General features: G+C 41.9%; 3 protein-coding genes across 10 annotated transcripts in view; 1 reads left to right on the forward strand and 2 right to left on the reverse strand.

Annotated features, from left to right (window-relative positions):
* The window catches only part of LOC129825328 (fibronectin type III domain-containing protein 1-like), a gene marked incomplete in the record, with an annotated part of 79,694 nt that extends 78,893 nt beyond the window's left edge, over nt 1–801 (reverse strand). The window contains 1 exon segment of the mRNA XM_055885337.1: nt 577–801. Within this exon segment, the coding sequence (XP_055741312.1) occupies nt 577–640 (64 nt within the window).
* A 13,384-nt stretch (nt 802–14,185) lies between these two features.
* fam166c (family with sequence similarity 166 member C) lies at nt 14,186–15,739 on the reverse strand. Its single transcript, XM_055885348.1, is given in 3 exon segments — nt 14,186–14,559; nt 14,660–14,933; nt 15,060–15,739. Coding segments are annotated over 3 exon segments (462 nt in total). The 5' UTR covers nt 15,134–15,739; the 3' UTR covers nt 14,186–14,445.
* otofa (otoferlin a) overlaps nt 15,680–18,956 on the forward strand; it is a 123,177-nt gene continuing 119,900 nt past the window's right edge. For 7 of the 8 annotated variants that reach the window (XM_055885338.1, XM_055885342.1, XM_055885341.1 and 4 more), the window contains exon 1: nt 15,681–16,097. In XM_055885338.1, coding sequence (XP_055741313.1) covers nt 16,019–16,097 — 79 coding nt within the window. In that variant the 5' untranslated portion in view covers nt 15,681–16,018. Of the gene's footprint in view, nt 16,098–18,956 lie in introns of all 8 variants that reach the window. The other variant, XM_055885346.1, reaches the window with a different exon arrangement.

An 18,956-nucleotide genomic window follows, 5' to 3' on the forward strand; every position in this document is an offset into this window, starting at 1 on the left:
AAACCAGAAGATTTGTTAAGATTATTCTCTCTCACACACACACACACACACACACACACACACACACACACACACACACACACACACACACACACACACACACACACACACACACACACACACACACACACACACACACACACACACACACACACACACACACACACACACACACACACACACACACACACACACACACACACACACACCAGCACAATAGCATGTGTTTTCATCAAAGTAATCCAAAAGAAAGAACACCACAATTGAAATCACTTTCTCCTGCAATGCAATGTGGTCATTATAATTTATGTACCATGTGGTAGCAGCTCAATAAGAAGCTATTGGTGTCTTGACGTAGTCTATGATATAAAACAAATCAACAAAAACAATTGGGAACTGGATATACTATAACGAGGGGGTAATCAAATAACCAATTTATTATTGATTGGGCTATAGCCCAACTCCACCAATCCCAGCCATAAAATATATCAATAAAGTGCCACTTCACTAAGTGAGAAACAATTGAAACCATGCATGCATCTGTTCTGACCCAAAAAATTAAATGGGTGATGTTACCTTGACTCGATGCACAGAAGGTAAAGAAAAGCACTAAGAGAGTCCGTGCTGCGGTGGATGCCATAGTGAGTATAGTGCGCTAGTCCTACGGTGCAGCGCAACAGAGGTAGAGAGGAGGGAGAGAGAAGTAGTATATGGAGCGAGAGGGCTGCCATGGGCTGGGAGAGGGGGACAGACTGTTGGCGTTCTGTTCCCCGTAGTCTGTCACCCTCTTCCGGGGAAAAGCGGGACTGGCCGAGAGTTGCACCGGGATGGAGGAATGGGATCCACAGTCAATTGCGCACGCAGATTCGAAGATGAATCACAGCAGGTGGGACCATAGAGAATGATAGAGGACTCTGTGTTTTGTTATATCCAAATTCTCACAGTCAACCTGGGGTTTTTCTGGAGAGAAAAAAAGCGTTGCATTTGACAGGGTAGCAGTGGTGGAAAAAGTACCCAATTGTCATACTTGTAAAAGTAAAGATACCTTAATAGAAAATGGCTCAAGTAAAAGTGAAAGTCACTCAGTAAAATCCTAATTGAGTAAAAGTCTAAAATAATTTGTTTTTAAATATACTTAAGTATCAAAAGTAAACGTAATTGATAAAATATAGTTTGGGTGTCGGGGAATATCTATGGAGTATAAAGTACAAAACTTGAAATTTTAATTAAAAGTAAAAGTTGTCAAAAATATAAATAGTAAAGTAAAGTACAGATGCCCCCAAAAGCAACTTAAGTAGTGCTCTCAAGTATTTTTCTTAAGTACTTTACACCACTACAGGGTGGGACCCAGGAGACCCTTCTTATTGGGGAATATGTAGAATGTATAAATTGGTCATGGCTAGAAGCTTTTGCAAAATTAAGGTCAGATTTGACTTTGCATAGCAGGTTAGGAGAACTTATGCAGCAGGTTAGGAACATTTACGTAACAGGTTAGGATAATTAGGTTAAGGTTAGGAAATTCTTAGGGTTAGTGAAAATTCAAACAAATTATACTTTTGAGTTAATTTGACAAAAGCTGGATCCCTTCTAGCCATGAGCACTCAAATTTGTATCTAATAGATGGTCAGTCCTTGTATCCATAGCTCTGTCAACGAATTTGAGAGTGGTACAATTTTACCTGGCCCCTCCCTCAGCTTTTTACCTAAACCGAGGTGTGGTGACGCTTTATTAATGTTTCAATTAAGGATTCTAGCTTTAAGTTTAACAAGGACCTACGCTTTGGTAAAAGGAAATCACCTGAGGGGTATACTACAAAGCAGGATCAATGAGTTAGCCAGCTGTAATGCTTCAGTGTTCAGAAATAACTTAATGTTCAGGAATATATGCTTAAAATGGGTATGTATTGAATAACTTGTTTCAACAAACAACCAATATTCAAGTCTAGGTTCATTAATGCACCACTAACTCTTTTTATTTCTGAGTGTTTATCAAAGTTAGCTGGTTTTCTCATTGATCCTGCTTTGTAGTATACCACTCTGGTGTTTTTACAAAGGTTCACATTAGTTCACTGTGTCCTGTGAGGGCAGAGATGAGAATGCTTTGCCCTCCAAAACAGTGCAAAAGTAATAAATAAAGCTCTTCAAAAAAGTCTAGGCTGACCTATCTGGTAACATCTGCCGTTTGACTTGTGGCCCCGGAATGGCCATGCTCAGGTTTTCTCTTCTCAGTTGATTTTGTTTTACTGTTCCCTTGGAGAAGGACAAGCATTCCTCCCGGTGACTGTGATACGCACATACAAAACTGTGTTTATCAAACAGTCATTGAAGACATAGAAAATAAAGAGACTATAAATTATGGCGCCAATGTTTTCACTAAACTGAAAGACCAAGGCAAGGAACATCAATTAATGCATGAAATCTATAGCTAGCATGTGTAAGATTTGGATTGAAGTCATTTGATATACACAAGGGACTAATGATTTTGGATGGGTTTGTATATGCAGGATCATAGAGACACAAAATACAAACAGACAACAGACTGTTTCCCGGCAGTGTTGCTGGACTGGTCCACATTGGGCCAATGGCAGTTCAACTAAGGTCATAGCTTACAGATGTAGGATCTTAATTTGAGACAGTTTGCTTCAGCAGGAAAGTAATCTTGCAGCAACAGCAAATGTGAATTATTATGTGGATTAAAATGATTAGATATTTTTTTGTAGGGGTTGATACATTTTCCCTTAGGACAAATCAAGTCTGACATTTTAAAGTGGAAATTACAAACTTTAGAAGCTTTTTAAACCTCAAATACAATACATGTTTGCATTTCCTGCTGTACAGGAAAATTCTCAGAAACAAAAGAGTGATCCTACATCTGTAAAGTAGTCAGAATTGTTTTATTGAACAACAAAGGAACCTGATTGGCTGATTATCCATTGATGTTCAACGTGAATTTCTACGTGCCATTCCAAAATGGCTGTTGTGGCTTCTGCTACATAGCATGAGGACAAAAAAGGAAGCTTAATTAATTTGAGCAGTATTTCAATCTTCCCGATTTCTCAGTTGGGATAATGGGATAATTAGGAGTACAGCAACATTTTCCATCCCTGGATTGACATATGTTCTCGACCCATACTGTGCATTCAGAAAGTATTCTGACCCCTTGACTTTTTCAAAAGGTTGTTACGTTATAGCCTTATTCTAAAATGTATTACATTGTTTTTTCCCCTCATAAATCTACACACAATACCCCATAATGACAAAGTAAAAATAGGTTTTAAAAAACAACAACTGAAATATCACATTTACATAAGAATTCAAACCCTTTACTTAGTACTTTGTTGAAGGACCTTTGGCAGTGATTACAACATCAAGTCTTCTTGGGTATGACGCTACAAGCTTGGCACACCTGTGTTTGGGAGATTTCCCATTCTTCTCTGCAGATCCTCTCAAGCTCTGTCAGGTTGGATGGGAAGCATCACTGCACAGCTATTTTCAGGTCTCTCCAGAGATGTTTGATCGGGTTCATGTCCGGGCTCTGGCTGGACCACTCAAGGACATTCAGAGACTTGTCCCGAAGCCACTCCTGCCTTGTCTTGGCTGTATGCTTAGGGTCGTTGTCCTGTTGGAAGGTGAATCTTCACCCCAGTGTGAGGTCCTGAGTGCTCCGGAGCAGGTTTTCATCAAGGATCTCTCTGTACTTTACTCCGTTCATCTTTCCTCGATCCTGACTAGTCTCCCAGTCGCTGAAAAACATCCCCACAGCATGATGCTGCCACCACCATGCTTCAACGTAGGGATAGTGCCAGGTTTCCTCCTGACGTGATGCTTGGCATTCACGCCAAAGAGTTCAATCTTGGTTTCATCAGATCAGAGAATCTTGTTTCTCATGGTCTGAGTCCTTTAGGTGCCTTTTGGCAAACTCCAAGAGAGTGGTCATGTGCCTTTTACTGAGGAGTGGCTTCCGTCTGGCCACTCTACCATAAAGGCCTGATTGGTGGAGTGCTGCAGAGGTGGTTGTCCTTCTGGAAGGTTCTCTCATCTCCACAGAGGAACTATGGAACTCTGTCAGAGTGACCAGAGGGTTCTTGGTCACCTCCCTGACCAAGGCCCTTCTCCCCCGATTGCTCAGTTTGTCCGGGCGACAAGCTCTAGGAAGAGTCTTGGTGGTTTCAAACTTCTTCCATTTAAGAATGATGGAGGCCACTGTGTTCCATCTTTCCTTCTTTGGTACAGAAATGTTTTGGTACCCTTCTCCAGTTCTGTGTCTCGACAGAATCCTGTCTCGGAGCTCTACAGACAATTCCTTCGACCTTATGGCTTGGTTTTTGCTCTGACATGAACTGTCAACTCTATAGACAGGTGTGTGCCTTTCCAAATCATTTTCAATTAATAAAATTTGCCACAGGTGGACTCAAATCAAGTTGTAGAAACATCTCAAGGATGATCAATGGAAACAGGATGCGCCTGAGCTCAATTTCGAGTGTCTTAGCAAAAGGTCTGAATACTTATGTAAAAAAGTTATTTCTGTTTTCTATTTGTCATGAATTTGTTTTTGCTTTGTCATTATGGGTGAGGATTTGTATTTATTTAATCCATTTTAGAATAAGGCTGTAACGTAACAAAATGTGGAAAAAGTCAAGGGGTCTGAATACAGTCCCAACGCACTGCATCCCATACTGTGTCTACGCTGCTCGCATCATGGCAGCCGAGCCTTTCAACCAGTAGGGTTCTGATGGACTTACTGCCGAAGGTCAGGTCAAAACAATTCTGGCTAAACTTAAAGGTGAAAGCATTCCTATAGGTGATTTCAGTTTGGCCTGACCAATCCCCAATCAAAAGACTAGAACTGTAGGCCTACATACATATACTGTAAGATAGTAAGACATCCTCTTCAGGATAACTTTGATCGAGACACACTCGCTATCTGTTTCTCTCTCTCAATTAAATTCAAGGGGCCTCATTGACATGGGAAACATGTGTTAACATTGCCAAAGCAAGTGAAGTAGATAATATACAAAAGTGAAATAAACAATAAAATTAACAGTAAACATTACACTCATAGAAGTTCCAAAATAATGAAGTAGAGGCCAACCGATTAACCATGGCCGATTAGTTAGGGCCGATTTCAAGTTTTCATAACAATCGGTAATCAGCATTTTTGGACCCCGATTATGGACGATTACTTTGCATTCCATGAGGAAACTGCGTGGCAGGCTGACCACCTGTTATGCGAGTGCAGCAAGGAGGCCAGGTAAGTTGCTAGCTATTATTAAACTTATAAAAAACGATCAATCTTCACATAATCACTAGTTAACTACACATGGTTGATGATATTACTAGGTTAACTAGCTTGTCCTGCAATGCAAATAATCAATGCGGTGCCTGTTAATTTATCATCGAATCACAGCCTACTTCGCCAAACGGGGATGATTTAACAAAAGCGCATTCGGCGAAAATATCACAATCGTTGCACGAATGTACCTAACCATAAACATCAATGCCTTTCTTAAAATCACTACATAGAAGTAGACTTTTTTAAACCTGCATATTTAGCTAAAAGAAATCCAGGTTAGCAGGCAATATTAACCAGGTGAAATTGTGTCACTTCTCTTGCGTTCATTGCATGCGGAGTCAGGGTATACGCAACAGTTTGGGCCGCCTGGCTCGTTGCAAACTAATTTGCCAGAATTTTACATAATTATGACATAACATTGAAGGTTGTGCAATGTAACAGCAATTTTTAGACTTAGGGTTGCCACCCGTTCAATAAAATACGGAACGGTTCTGTATTTCACTGAAAGAATAAATGTTTTGGTTTCGAAATGATAGTTTCCGGATTTGACCATATAAATGACCAAAGGCTTTTTTGGGTCCTCGGCATTGGTATCGGTATCGGCATTGGTATCGGCGTTGAAAAATCATAATCGGTCGACCTCTAGAATGAAGACATCAGAAATATAATATAAATAGTAATATTATGTATATATACAGTGTTGTAATGATGTGCAAATGGTTAAAGTACAAAAAGGAAATAAATTAACATAAATATGGGTTGTATTTACAATGGTGTTTGTTCTTCACTGGTTGCCCGTTTCTTGTGGCAACAGGTCAGAAATCTTGCTGCTGTGATGGCACACTGTGGTATTTCACCCGGTAGATATGGGAGTTTATCAGAATTGGGTTTGTTTTCGAATTCTTTGTGGATCTGTGTAATCTGAGGGAAATATGTGTCTCTAATATGGTCATACATTTGGCAGGAGGTTAAGAAGTGCAGCTCAGTTTCCACCTCATTTTGTGGGCAGTGTGCACATAGCCTGTCTTCTCTTGAGAGCCAGGTCTGCCTACGGCGACCTTTCTCAATAGCAAGGCTATGCTCTCTAAATCTGTTTCCTTAATTGTGGGTCAGTCACAGGGGTCAGGTATTCTGCAACTGTGTACTCTCTGTTTAGGGCCAAATAGCATTCTAGTTTGCTCTGTTTTTTAAAATTCTTTCTAATGTGTCAAGTAATTATCTTTTTGTATTCTCATTATTTGGTTGGGTCTAATTGTGTTGCTGTCCTGGGGCTCTGTGGGGTCTGTTAGTGTTTGTGAACAGAGCCCCAGGACCAGCTTGCTTAGGGCACTCTTCTCCAGGTTCATCTCTCTGTAGGTGATGGCTTTGTTATGGAAGGTTTGGGTATCGCTTCCTTTTAGGTGGTTATAGAATTTAACGGCTCTTTTCTGGATTTTGATAATTAGTGGGTATCGGCCTAATTCTGCTCTGCATTCAGTATTTGGTGTTTTTCGTTGTACACTGAGAATGTTTTTGCAGAATTCTGCATGCAGAGTCTCAATTTGGTGTTTGTCCCATTTTGTGAATTTGTAGTTGGTGAGCAGAACCCAAACCTCTCAACAATAAAGGGCAATGGGTTCAATAACTGATTCAAGTATTTTTAGCCAGATCCTAATTGGTATGTCGAATTTGATGTTCTTTCTGATGGCATAGAATGCCCTTCTTGCCTTGCCTCTCAGATTGTTCACAGCTTTGTGGAAGTTACCTGTGGCGCTGATATTTAGGCCAAGGTATGTATAGTTTTCTGTGTGTTCTAGGGCAACGGTGTCTAGATGGAATTTGTATTTGTGGTCCTGGTGACTGGACCTTTTTTGGAACACCATTATTTTGGTCTTACTGAGATTTACTGTCAGGGCCCAGGTCTGGCAGAATCTGTGCAGAAGATCTAGGTGCTGCTGTAGGCCCTTCTTGGTTGGTGACAAAAGCACCAGATCATCAGCAAACAGTAGATATTTGACTTCAGATTCTAGTAGGGTGAGGCCGGGTGCTGCAGACTGTTCTAGTGCCCTCGCCAATTCATTGATATATATGTTGAAGAGGGTGGGGCTTAAGCTGTTAGTGTTTTTTGACTATTTTAACCACACACTTGTTGTGTACATGGATATTATAATGTTATATGTTTTTCCCCCAACACCACTTTCCATCAATTTGTGTAGCAGACCCTCATGCCAAATTGAGTCGAAGGCTTTTAGAAATCAACAAAGCATGAGAAGACTTTGCCTTTGTTTCGGTTTGTTTGTTTGTCAATTAGGGTGTGCAGGGTGAATATGTGGTCTGTCGTACGATAATTTGGTAAAAATCCAATTTGATATTTGCTCAGTACATTGTTTTCACTGAGGAAATGTACGAGTCTGCTGTTAATGATAATGCAAAGGATTTTCCCAAGCTTGCTGTTGACGCATATCCCACGGTAGTTATTGGGGTCAAATTTGTCTCCACTTTTGTGGATTGGGGTGATCTGTCCTTGGTTCCAAATATTGGGGTAGATGCCAGAGCTAAGGAGGAGGTTTAGTATAGACAATTGGAATTTGTTTTCTGTATATAGTGTCATTTCATTGAGGAGACCATCAACACCACAGCCTTTTTGGGTTGGAGTTTTTTTTCGAATCCTGTAGTTCATTCAAGGTAATTGGAGTATCCAATGGGTTCTGGTAGTCTTTAGTAGTTGATTCTATGATTTGTATTTGACCATGTATATGTTTTTGCTGTTTGTTCTTTGCTATGGAGCCAAACAGATTGGAGAAGTGGTTTACTGTCATGCCCTGACCATAGTTTGCTTTGTATGTTTTATGTTTTGGTTGGTCAGGGTGTGATCTGTGTGGGCATTCTATGTTGTATGTCTGGTTTGTCAATTTCTATGTGTTTGGCCTGATATGGTTCTCAATCAGAGACAGGTGTTTTGCGTTGTCTCTGATTGGGAACTATATTTAGGTAGCCTGTTTTGTATTGTGGGTTGTGGGTTATTGTCTATGTGTAGTGTTTGTGTCAGCACTAGTTTTCATTAGCTTCACGTTCGTCGTTTATTGTTTTGCTTTAGTTTGTCAAGTGTTCTTCATTTTTCGTTAAATTAAATCAAGTATGTATTCATTTCACGCTGCGCCTTGGTCCTCCTCTCTTCAACGTTACGACGATCGTGACATTTACATCTCCATTTGGGGTAGATAAATTCTCTGTTGTTTGTTTAGTGTTTTCCAACTTTCCCAGAGTCTATGGATTCTTCAATTACGTTGAACTGATTTCTGACGTGCTGTTCCTTCTTTTTCCGTAGTGTATTTCTTTATTGTTTTTGTGATTCACAGTAATGAAGGCTTAGACTCAGGTTTTCTGGGTCTCTATGTTTTTGGTTGGACAGGTTTCTCAATTTCTTTCTTAGGTTTTTGCATTCTTCACCAAAACATTTGTCATTGTTGTTCATTTTCTTCGATTTTCTGTTTAACATTTTTTGATTTGATAGGGAAGCTGAGAGGTCAAATATACTGTTTAGGTTTTCTACTGCCATGTTTACACCTTCACTGTTACAGTGAAACATTTTGTCCAGGAAGTTTTCTGGTAGGAATTGAATTTGTTGTTGCCCAGTTGTTTTTTAGTAGATTTCCACACTACTCTCCTTCCATCTTTAGCATTTCTTAATATTATTCAGCTCCTTTGGCTTTGATGCCTCATGATTGAGCAAAGCTCTGTACAAGTAGAGTGTGATTTTGCTGTGATCTGATAGGGGTGTCAGTGGACTGACTATGAATGCTCTGAGAGACTCTGGGCTGAGGTCAGTGATAAAGTAGTCTACAGTACTACTGCCAAGAGATGAGCTATATGTGTACCTACCATAGGAGTCCCCTCGAAGCCTACCATTGACTATGTACATGCCCAGTGTCAAGACAGGTCAGTCACTTAGCACCAAGTAACTAATTTAGCCTACCTAGTAATGGCAATAAGACCTCCAGGTACAAATATCTGATGACAGACGGACTCACACACCAGTCTCTTCTGTCTCTGGTCTTTATGTTGGCCTATTGTCCTTCTGAGTCTCTGAGCCTTGCCCACACCTCCCTCTGCTGGTCACAATTGCTATCTGCGCTCGATGAACACGTTCCGCATTAAGCGGTCATCCAGAGACGTTTGGATGCCTGACGGGAGGGCCTATTCCTGACGGACCCCCTCTGATGTTGTCTTCATTGGGGGCTGGTCTCTGTTAGGGGTGTGGAGGGAACAGGAAAGTGTTCAGCAACCATGTTAGCAATACTCATTCAGCTTGTACAGCATGTACATTCATTATACAGATGTTTAGTGGAGACTAAACAATGATCTTGGCAGTTCAGCTATAATTAAATTAGTCTGAGTTACAAATGGCACCCTATTCCCTATTTGGTACACTACTTAGGCCATGGCCCATAGGGGTCAAAAGTAGTGTAGGGTGCCATTTAGGATTTTCTATTTTTTATTTAACCTTTATTTAACCATGTAGGCTAGTTGAGAACAAGTTCTCATTTGCAACTGCAACCTGGCCAAGATAAAGCAAAGCAGTTTGACACCAACAACACAGAGTTACACATGGAAAACACAAACATACAATCAATAATACAGTTGAAAAATCTATATACAGCATGTGCAAATGAGGTAGGATAAGAGAGGTAAGGCAATAAATAGGCCATGGTGGCAAAGTCATTACAATATAGCAATTAAACACTGGAATTGTAGGATGTGCAGAAGATGAATGTGCAAGTTGAGATACTGGGGTGCAAAGGAGCAAGATAAATACATAAATAAATACAGTATGGGGATGAGGTAGATTGGATGGGCTATTTACAGATGAGCTATGTACAGGTGCAGTGATCTGTGAGTTGCTCTGACAGCTGGTGCTTAAAGCTAGTGAGGGAGGTAAGAGTCTCCAGCTTGAGAGATTTTTGCAGTTCAGTCCAGTCATTGGCAGCAGAGAACTGAAAGGAGAGGCGGCCAAAGAAAGAATTGGCTTTGAGGGTGACCAGTGAGATATACCTGCTGGAGAGCGTGCTACAGGTGGGTGCTGCTATGGTGACCAGTGAGCTGAGATAATGCGGGGCTTTACCTAGCAGAGACTTGTAGATGACCTGGAGCCAGTGGGTTTGGCGACAAGTATGAAGCGAGGGCCAGCCAACGAGATCATACAGGTTGCAGTGGTGTGTAGTATATGGGGTTTTGGTGACAAAACGGATGGCACTGTGATAGACTGCATCCAATTTGTTGAGTAGAGTGTTGGAGGCTATTTTGTAAATGACATCGCCGAAGTCGAGGATCGGTAGGATGGTCAGTTTTACGAGGGTATGTTTGGCAGCATGAGTGAAGGATGCTTTGTTGGGAAATAGGAAGCCGATTCTAGATTTAATTTTGGATTGGAGATGTTTAATGTGAGTCTGGAAGGAGAGTTTACAGTCTAACCAGACACCTAGGTATTTGTAGTTGTCCACATATTCTAAGTCAGAACCGTCCAGAGTAGTGATGCTGGACGGGCGGGCAGATGCGGGCAGCGATCGGTTGAAGAGCATGCATCTAGTTTTACTTGCATTTAAGAGCAGTTGGAGGCCACGGGAGGAGAGTTGTATGGCATTGAAGCTCGTCTGGAGGTTGTTAACACAGTGTCCAACGAAGGGACAGATGTATACAGAATGGTGTCGTCTGCGTAGAGGTGGATCAAAGAATCACCAGCAGCGAGTGCGACATCATTGATATATACAGAGAAGAGAGTCGGCCCGAGAATTGAGCCCTGTGGCACCCCCATAGAGACTGCCAGAGGTCTGGACAACAGGCCCTCTGATTTGACATACTGAACTCTATCGGAGAAGTAGCTGGTGAACCAAGCGAGGCAGTCATTTGAGAAACCAAGGCTGTTGAGTCTGCCAATAAGAATGTTGTGATTGACAGAGACGAAAGCCTTAGCCAGGTTGACGAATACGGCTGCACAGTAATGTCTCTTATCGATGGCGGTTATGATATCGTTTAGGACCTTGAGCGTGGCTGATGTGCACCCATGACCAGCTCTGAAACCAGATTGCATAGCAGAGAAGGTACGGTGAGATTCGAAATGGTCGGTAATCTGTTTGTTAACTTGGCTTTCAAAGACCTTAGAAATGCAGGGTAGAATAGATATACAGTGGGTAGAACAAGTATTTGATACACTGCCGATTTTGCAGGTTTTCCTACTTACAAAGCATGTAGAGGTCTGTAATTTTTTATCATAGGTACACTTCAACTGTGAGAGACGGAATCTAAAACAAAAATCCAGATAATCACATTGTATGATTTTTAAGTAATTAATTTGCATTTTATTGCATGACATAAGTATTTGATACATCAGAAAAGCAGAACTTAATATTTGGTACAGAAACCTTTGTTTGCAATTACAGAGATCATACGTTTCCTGTAGTTCTTGACCAGGTTTGCACACACTGCAGCAGGGAATTTGGCCCACTCCTCCATACAGACCTTCTCCAGATCCTTCAGGTTTCGGGGCTGTCGCTGGGCAATACGGACTTTCAGCTCCCTCCAAAGATTTTCTATTGGGTTCAGTTCTGGAGACTGGATAGGCCACTCCAGGACCTTGAGATGCTTCTTACGGAGCCATTCCTTAGTTGCCCAGGCTGTGTGTTTCGGGTCGTTGTCATGCTGGAAGACCCAGCCACGACCCATCTTCAATGCTCTTACTGAGGAAAGGAGGTTGTTGGCCAAGATCTTGCGATTCATGGCCCCATCCATCCTCCCCTCAATACGGCGCAGTCGTCCTGTCCCCTTTGCAGAAAAGCATCCCCAAACAATGATGTTTCCACCTCTATTCTTCACGGTTGGGGATGGTGTTCTTGGGGTTTTACTCATCCTTCTTCTTCCTCGAAACACGGCGAGTGGAGTTTAGACCAAAAATCTCTATTTTTGTCTCATCAGACCACATGACCTTCTCCCATTCCTCCTCTGGATCATCCAGATGGTCATTGGCAAACTTCAGACGGGCCTGGACATGCGCTGGCTTGAGCAGGGGGACCTTGCGTGCGCTACAGGAATCCATGACAGCGTAGTGTGTTACTAATGGTTTTCTTTGAGACTGTGGTCCCAGCTCTCTTCAGGTCATTGACCAGGTCCTGCCGTGTAGTTCTGGGCTGATCCCTCACCTTCCTCATGATCATTGATGCCCCACGAGGTGAGATCTTGCATGGAGCCCCAGACCGAGGGTGATTGACCATCATCTTGAACTTCTTCCATTTTCTAATAATTGCGCCAACAGTTGTTGCCTTCTCACCAAGCTGCTTGCCTATTGTCCTGTAGCCCATCCCAGCCTTGTGCAGGTCTACAATTGTATCCCTGATGTCCTTACACAGCTCTCTGGTCTTGGCCATTGTGGAGAGGTTGGAGTCTGTTTGATTGAGTGTGTGGACAGGTGTCTTTTATACAGGTCACGAGTTCAAACAGGTGCAGTTAATACAGGTAATGAGTGGAGAACAGGAGGGCTTATTAAAGAAAAACAGGTCTGTGAGAGCCGGAATTCTTACTGGTTGGTAGGTGATCAAATACTTATGTCATGCAATAAAATGCTAATTAATTACTTAAAAATCATACAATGTGATTTTCTGGATTTTTGTTTTAGATTCCGTCTCTCAGTTGAAGTGTACCTATGATAAAAATGACAGACCTCTACATGCTTTGTAAGTAGGAAAACCTGCAAAATCGGCAGTGTATCAAATACTTGTTCTCCACACTGTAGGTCTGTAGCAGTTTGGGTCTAGAGTGTCTCCCCCTTCGAAGATGATGGGAATTCTATGGGAATCTCAGACGATACGAAAGAGAGGCTGAACAGGCTAGTAATAGGGGTTGCAATAATTTCGGCAGATCATTTTAGAAGGAGATTGTCCAGATTGTCTAGTCCGGCTGATTTGTAGGGGTCCAGATTTTGCAGCTCTTTCAGAACATCAGCTATCTGGATTTGGATGAAGGAGAAGTGGGGGAGGTTTGGGATGCAGAAAGTAAGAAGTAAAAAGGCCTTAAACAAAGTCAGTGATAACAAGTCAATACAGCACTTTTTCTAGTCAGAACACACAAGATAAACAATTTACCTTGACATCAAAGTGGAGTTATCACAATATCAGTATGGGAACAACTATTATTCTCTCTAACCTGCCCCCTAGGTTCTACGTTGTGATTTAATTGCAATTGAGTTGTGTATCTTCCTCAAATCAAATTTTTAAAGCAATAACACCACAAACTCCTCGACTGTTCTGTCTCAACAATCTCTTGCCTATACCCCTGCCAGTCACACAGACGCACAGACGCACAGACACACACACAGACACACAGACACACAGACACACAGACACACAGACACACAGACACACAGACACACACACACACACACACACACACACACACACACACACACACACACACACACACACACACACACACACACACACACACACGGAGAGATTGAACTTCTCCTCAGATAGCGTTTCACCCGGTGTTCTAGCAGGTTTCCTGTGATGTTAGATGTAAGGTCCTGTCAGGTTTAGAACAAATGTTTAATGGCAGTCTTTAAACGGGTGTGAAACTAAGAAAAAGGTTGTGCTCACACAGGCAGCCCAATTCTGATCTTTTTTTCACAATAATTGCTCTTTTGACCAATCACATTAGATATTTTCCCATCCGATCTTTTTCAGAGCTGATCTGATTTGGTTAAAAAAAAGATCAGAATTGGGCTGCCTGTGTAAATGCAGCCTAATCGCTTGTCATTTGGGATGTGTGGTTGGTCGAATTGTGTATCAGGTTCGGATGGGCACATCATGTAATGCATTTCAGAAAATTATAAGTGGAGAGATGGGCAATTGTAATGTGTGGTTGAGTATGTTTTATTTTGGAATAATATATACATTTAGTACATACAGACTACAAGGCATTAACAAGTCCATTGCCAATAGCCTACAATGTGCTTTCTAAAATTGAAAGCAGTTATGACAGTCTAAGTTCATTAAGCCCTACTATCCAACAAATATTTTTGTTGCATCAGTAGTATGTTGTTTTAGACGCATCTGTACACAATAGCACGTAAATGTACATGTAAAAACATTACAGGAATATTTATTGACTACACAACTTTAGATCTTACATCTGCTTCCAGAAGTATTTGTCGCTCTCTTTCACTGGGATGACGAAGTGTTTGATGGGAAGTCGTGTTCCTGTCTTGTCCTTATAGCTCTCCCGGTGTTTCTGAGAGAGCTGCAAACCAATACGGTTCATGATTACCATGTTATGTAAAATGAGGCATCAAACCGGTATGTTGAAAACAACTCATAGAGAACCCCCATCCCCGTCTCACCTCTCAGAAGCTTTTCAGCGTCTCCTGGCGTTTGAAGTCCACATTGAAACGGGGAAAGTAGGGACTGTTCAGGGTCCTGTTGCGGCTCTGAGCCCGCTGGGCCGACACTAGGAGCCCGCTGTTGGAGAAGATGAACGGGAACATCCCACCACGGCTGTACGGGATCGTGCTGCAGGCCATTGCCCCGCTGCAGAAGTCCTGAAAGTATTTGATGGTGGCATTCCCGAATGTGTCTCCATACAAGTACTTTGAAGTTGGAACATAGCCGCAGTATCTTTACAAATGATAAAGTAAATAAATAACTTGTTATTAACTTATGACACATTTTTTATCCAAGCCTACTTGTCCGTAGGCAACTCGTTTCTTATGGTTCTGTCCATTTTGCAGGTGCGTCGCTCACCCGGGCATTAAGGAAGGTGGGATGTAGGTCGAGTTGTTGTGCATGATAAGCGTTCCATTTCCTCTGAGTGCCATGTTACTGTTATTATCACCCGAACCCTCGAACCACGCAAGACGGAGGACGACAAGCAGCTGCCAAACACCGGACCAAACACAGACTGACCCACACCTCCAGGCTAACACCGGGCGACCAGAGGACAACAAAGAGTTGCCTGGCAACTGCCCTTTTACCCAGCGTGACCCTGCTGGTCACGAAATAATGACTAAACTGTGCCATGCATATCTGCACTCACATTTTCTTGCGTGACCTAACGTAAAAACTATTAATACGCTTAATTACTATTGAATTAAGATCATTAAAAAAATTTTTTTTAAATACATTTGGTCATCTTGAAAACTAAGCTATAGAAATTGCAAATGACTGGCATATATGGAGTTGTGGTAGCCTATAGGTGCAATGAAATTGCAATTAAATAAAATTCCCAAACATGTTTAATATGGAAGCCCACCGTTGACCTGTATAGTGAATGTCTTTCTAACAATTGTAAAAAAAACAAAAATTCAGAGAATGCAACCGTCCATCTCCAATACTCTGTCACCCTCCCTTCCTTCCGACTGTCAGTCAGAGCGCAAACCCCTGCCTTCACACACGCGCCAGTCAGTCACTGGGATGCGCGAGACCCAGCAGCCACCGAGCATATAGCGCGGGATAAAACGAAAGCTTACCAATAATTAAAGATCCTTCCTTTCTTGTTGTCGAAGGAGAATAAAGCAGATGATGCATGCGAGATGGAATTAGATTTTTGTTCCACAGAACCAAAGACACAATGAGAGGGTCTAGGTTTAGAGATCACTGAACATTTGGTTCATACGCATATCAGCAGCACATTAGAGTTGTTTTGCTCTGTGAAGAAAAATAGTTAATTTTCTCCTGAAGTGCTGGATTGTACCTAACTTGACATGGCTCTTTTAGTCCACCTAAAAATGGTCCGGGACCTTCGCGGAAAGGCGGACAGAATCGCCAAAGTCACATTTCGAGGTAACACGCTTTTATTATCACTGCAGATCCTTTGTCCCTATACTAGTCATATACTGATTGCGTAGTGCCCGGGGTTTGCGATGTGATCCGTGGGATTCGGTGTGTGAGCCTGTGGACAGGTAAGGTCTAATGTGCTGACGCATCTCCTGTGGTTGCGCTGAAAAGTTGGAGAAACCCCTTGTCTATCTCCGCAATCCCAGGAGGTGATGTGAGAGATACGGATTGTGGAGGCGAGGAGCGCTTTTATGCAAGGGAATACATGATATCCTCAAAGAAATGTATATAGTTTTTATTGAGGAATTTTCATTCAAAACCTATGGTCTGCCTACAACCATTAGGTTTGTCGAATTAAGACATCGTTTTTTAATTGACCGTCAAGTTGAGAAATGTGTTTAATAAAGTCCTATTGATCAAAATGAGGTTGAGCCCATACCCGTTATATGCTACCTTTGTTTCACGTTCAACAGCTTTCATCTATTCTCTACGGGCGCTCGTTCTCCCAATAATGCGCTCAGCGGAGTTGTATCTCACAATCTCAAACACCATTGATTTTCTTCTCTGAAAGGAATTCGACTCGACTTAATGAAGCTCTCCCGTGGCCCTCTATGGCCAACTCCCATGGCCAGGCAGGTCTGCCTGGAAACAGATTGGTCATCCCAATGGAACTATTTGGATAGAACAATATATTATATATGTGGATTTACACACATTTGTGTTCACGGAATTGTGTTTGTGTGTTTGAGTTGCTTTAGCTGGTTGGTTATTTCAGCACCTTGGAGAGTGAATTCTGGTTTCTGAGATACAGTAGCTTACATTGCCTCTGTTGATCCCATAACACCTGGAGGCTTAGACACAAACATTGTGTGTTTGTGTGTGTGTGTGTGTGTGTGTGCGCGCGCATGTTTGTGCATGTGCGTGTTGCGTGTGTGCCTGTCTGTGTAGGTGCCTGTCTGTGTGTGGGTGTTCATGCATACTTACGTGTGTAAACGTCTGCATGCTACATGTGTGTGGACCGACTGACCCATATTCAACTGCTGTTCACATGGAACCCTTCGTGTGTCTGTGATTCTTTCTCTCCCTCTCTATCTTTGTGTGTGTCTGTGATTCTTTCTCTCCCTCTCTATCTTTGTGTGCGTGTCTGTGATTCTTTCTCTCCCTCTCTATCTTTGTGTGCGTGTCTGTGATTCTTTCTCTCCCTCTCTATCTTTGTGTGTGTGTCTGTGAATCTTTCTCTCCCGCTCTATCTTTGTGTGTGTGTCTGTGATTCTTTCTCTCCCTCTCTATCTTTGTGTGTGTGTCTGTGATTCTTTCTCTCCCGCTCTATCTTTGTGTGTGTCTGTGAATCTTTCTCTCTCTCTCTATCTTTGTGTGTGTCTGTGATTCTTTCTCTCTCTCTCTATCTTTGTGTGTGTCTGTGAATCTTTCTCTCCCGCTCTATCTTTGTGTGTGTCTGTGAATCTTTCTCTCTCTCTCTATCTTTGTGTGTGTCTGTGAATCTTTCTCTCCTTCTATCTTTGTGTGTGTCTGTGAATCTTTCTCTCCCGCTCTATCTTTGTGTGTGTGTCTGTGATTCTTTCTCTCTCTCTCTATCTTTGTGTGTGTCTGTGAATCTTTCTCTCCCCCGCTCTATCTTTGTGTGTGTGTGTGTGCCACACTCTAACCACACTCTCATCTGTGTGTCTATATGTGTGTGCCGATCAATTCCAGCATTTTCTTGTAGGGCACCAGGGAACGTGTCAGATCTTTAGCAGCCCTGTCAAGTGTTACATCTGTTCCTCGTTCCACTTGAGTCTCTGCATGTGCTCACAGTAACCAACCAACAACCAACCAACAACCAACCAACAACCAACCAACCTATGATAAAAGCCTTTCAGGATGTTTTCTAGAATCTCTGCAGGTCTCAGTGATAACTCTTTATGACATAACAATGACTTATTACTTGTTGAAAGAAATGCTATTTTAACTCTTTATGACATAACAATGACTTATTACTTGTTGAAAGAAATGCTATTTTAACTCTTTATGACATAACAATGACTTATTACTTGTTGAAAGAAATGCTATTTTAACTCTTTATGACATAACAATGACTTATTACTTGTTGAAAGAAATGCTGTTTTAACTCTTTATGCCATAACAATGACTTATTACTTGTTGAAAGAAATTCTGCTTTAACTCTTTGACATAACAATGACGAATTACTTGTTGAAAGAATTTTTTTGTAGAGGCAATGTTACTAAGAGTTTACATTGGGGCATATGAGAGTCACCCTGCTTAAACAGTACTGGCCATAGAAATATTTTACCAATTGAATAGGACACCTGCTGTATTTGTTGGCTGCCTGGCACTGAAACCCTATATTATGTGGCCTGTTGTTCAGTTGAATTAAGGAACCAAAAGGTGTTCGGTTTCTGATCTATTAACTTACGATGTCAGTGAGAAGGACGACAACTTAGCAATGTGTCTCATTTAACGGCAAAAGGCAACCCATTAAAGTGAAACCTGAGTTTTAGTCTGTCTGTCTGTCCACCTTCCTGTCCTTCTCCATCTCCCCCTCTCTCTCTCCTTCTCTATCCACCCCTGTCTCTCTGGTGTTTGAGATGCTGTTGATAGCTCCCTGCCTGGTCTCTTATACAGGCTGTCAGCAAGGCTTCCTGAGTGCTTTCAGCTCAGACTGTTTCCTGTCTGGAGAGGAAAGGCTCACTCAGGAAGCCCCTGCCCCACTGGGCATGCCAACCTGTATATCACTTACAGATGTGGTTAATGGGGAAGGCTATGTTTGCTTTGTTACCAGTAACCACAGCGTTAAACATCTCTCCAGAAGGACAAACATAAAGACCCAAGTATCCATTAAGTAGA

This window comes from Salvelinus fontinalis, chromosome 27 (assembly GCF_029448725.1).
Source record: "Salvelinus fontinalis isolate EN_2023a chromosome 27, ASM2944872v1, whole genome shotgun sequence".
Taxonomy (NCBI): Eukaryota; Metazoa; Chordata; class Actinopteri; order Salmoniformes; family Salmonidae; genus Salvelinus; species Salvelinus fontinalis.